Source organism: Seriola lalandi, unplaced genomic scaffold (assembly GCF_002814215.2).
Source record: "Seriola lalandi dorsalis isolate HSWRI2012SDOR001 ecotype SW California unplaced genomic scaffold, Sedor1 jcf7180001974702, whole genome shotgun sequence".
Lineage (NCBI taxonomy): Eukaryota > Metazoa > Chordata > Actinopteri > Carangiformes > Carangidae > Seriola > Seriola lalandi.
The window spans coordinates 1-2,805 of NW_019445368.1; the positions used below are offsets into that span (position 1 = coordinate 1).

At 39.9% G+C, this 2,805-nt stretch overlaps 1 protein-coding gene across 1 annotated transcript; it reads left to right on the forward strand.

Moving 5' to 3' along the window:
* The first annotated feature begins 101 nt into the window (after positions 1 to 101).
* LOC111654495 (TGF-beta-activated kinase 1 and MAP3K7-binding protein 3-like) lies at positions 102 to 2,799 on the forward strand. The gene is made up of 3 exons (XM_023405542.2): positions 102 to 260; positions 754 to 847; positions 942 to 2,799. The coding sequence occupies exons 1-3, from the start codon at positions 126 to 128 to the stop codon at positions 1,082 to 1,084; spliced, it is 372 nt and encodes a 123-aa protein (XP_023261310.1). The 5' UTR covers positions 102 to 125; the 3' UTR covers positions 1,085 to 2,799.
* Positions 2,800 to 2,805: the final 6 nt, after the last annotated feature.

A 2,805-nucleotide genomic window follows, 5' to 3' on the forward strand; every position in this document is an offset into this window, starting at 1 on the left:
TGAAGAGCATTAACAGAGCACTAAAGTGAGATATGGTTTTATATAAAATTTTATTATTTACTCTTGAATCTCACGTATTCTTGGTGCGTTTCCCTCCAGCTCTCCTGCTCCACCAGCGGGCCAGGATGGAGCGTCTAATGAAGGAGTTGATGCTGGAGAAGCAGAAACTAGAGCAGCTCAAGGCTGATGTCAACAACATGGAATACGATGCCCTTCAAAGACGCTTTCGACGAGTCAATTCGACCAGTCTTATACCCAGAGTAAGGACTGAGCATGTACATTGACTCACCAGTACATTGTTGCTAGTTACGCATTTGCAAATTTTATGTCACCACAAAGCTTTTTATACATTTTGAGATGCTCACAATAGATAATGTACAACCACAGACTGTGGAATGATGAATGATTTTATCAGCTCAGGGGAATATTTTAGACTTTGTCTTCATCTGTCATGGAGGCTCAGGAGGGTCTAGCAGGTACATTGCAATTGACAGTCTGAGTTTGCATCAGCCTTTGGACTTCACAGCCATTTCAAAAAGCAGAGAAGGATTAAAGTTAACATTACAAACAATCAAATTCAGTTGTCCAGATGCAGGGAAAATGTAGCCATAAAAGTAATGATAAGGCAAATTGCATTATTGTATTATACAAATTGATTTCTTACCGATAAGAAGTTTGAAAGGGGCAGTTGGGAATGTTTGGTGGTCTGTTTTTGTGTAATCTAACTGGGTTGCGTGTTTGCACTGACTGCAGCCTGAAGAGATGACCCGATTGCGGAGTCTGAACAGACAGCTTCAGATTGATATCGACTGTACCCTGAAGGAGACAGATCTACTGCAGTCTAGAGGTATACATAAACACACACACACGCGCCACATGAACACACAGAAATGCACATTCCTACAGAAACCTTTGAAGTGTTCCTCTGATTTATTTGAAAGCATTGATCTTGAAAGAGCCAAGCCCAGAAGCAGACAGAGTCGGGTCCAAAGTGATGGATGGGGCTCCATCTCACTGCATACAGATGCAGCATTCTAACATGACCGGCTGGTCTGTGACAGGACACAGGCTGATCCATGGTTGACCCTCATTGGGTCTGTGCACAGTGTTTGGCTGGTACGTGATCCCTGTCGATTACGTAATTGATAACAGTACTGCCTCGAAATGCCCCTAACCACACTGTGGAAATTAGTTGCGATGGTTTATCTATTTACCTGGTGTGGTGAAGTTAGATGCTGAAACACTGTAAATGGCAGCAGGATCCAGAGTGTGACCAATTTACTTGCAATTAGCCCAGTGCCACTGAACATTTGGGCTGTGGTCTTTTTGGAAAACAAATCCCTTCCCAAGTCACGGTTGTCTTGCAGACTGCAGCAGGGTTTCCTCCGGGATTTATTTGTACTTTACTGTGTTTATCTGACCCTCTACCTTAACACGCTTTGCAGGGCCTTCTGTAGAGAAGCATCCCCACAGCATGATGCTGCCACGTCAGGCTTCATGGTTGGGATGGCATATTTCTGGTGATGTGTATTGTTTGGATTAGAGCCCAACCGGTACAGGATTTTTCAGGATGATACCAATTTTGATATTTGATAAATCTGATAACGATGTATTGGGCAGTATTGTATTATTATGATGATTATTATTGTTGTTGTTGTTGTTGTTGTTTTTACAAACGCATGAGCAAAGATTTTTAATAAGTATCCTTTTCATTTAGTTATTGAGGGAGGATGGGGACTGTCTGAATCAGCTTTCACTGTCATTCATTGTCATTGTTTATGTCAAGTATTTTTCTGCTGGTCTAATAATATTCCCTCTCATATAACCAGTTCTAGCCAGCTGTTTTGAAATGTGATGGTCAGACATTAATTATCAAGGTTTGTGTTAATTCTGAAAAGGTGTTGTGATTCAGTTTTAAAATTTTGAGACAAACTACCAGTGTAAATATCTTTGGTCAAAGTTGTGAGTATTTGCAATGCACTGACTGTAACTGGACTGATGCGAGTGGATATATTTACCATTATGTCATTTAGGCAGAATGATTATAATGCTATATGTTAACAGCTTGTTAGCTGCCTTCCACTTACAAGCCATGACATTAGCTAGAATTGTGGCTAACTAATTTAGAAAGCTGTGAGCAAGAAAATTATCTTACTGTTTATTTCACATAAACATAAAATCAAGTTTGTCAACCTATAGCCTAAATAAAACAGGATTAGAACTGTTTTATGTTATAAATACGACTAAATACCATTTCTAGAGCTGCAACAGTGATGTTAACAGCAACTCTATAAACTCAATATCTTACTGGAAAGAAATCTAAAATGTCAGTAAAATAAATAATACATCTGACATTATCTAAAGTTTAGAGAGAATGACAAACACAGACATCAGTAAGTATTAGTCTTTCCTTCTGTCCCCTGTCGTCCTCCCTCTGCTGCTGGTAGAGAGAGGACGGGCTGCTTTGTCTCAGTCAGTAACTCAGTTTAAGATTTGTGGAAAACTGAGATAATCCGTTAGACGACGTACAGACAACTTTCGTTTTAGCTTCTTCATAACAAGACGCTATTAGCTCAACTACTGCGCTGTGGTTGTGTAAAGCATGCTGGGACACTGCGGACAAAACGGTAAAAAAAAAAATGCTTGTTGAACAGGTTTGATAATGTACTTATTGGCCTTTTACTTTTTATTGCACTGTTGCACAGTAACTTAAACTACAGTAGGCTAATAGTTGCCACCTTGAGTAATCTTTGAGTTATCTGTTAGTCAGGGTGTGCATGAGAGCGTGCTTAGCGTATGTGCCAG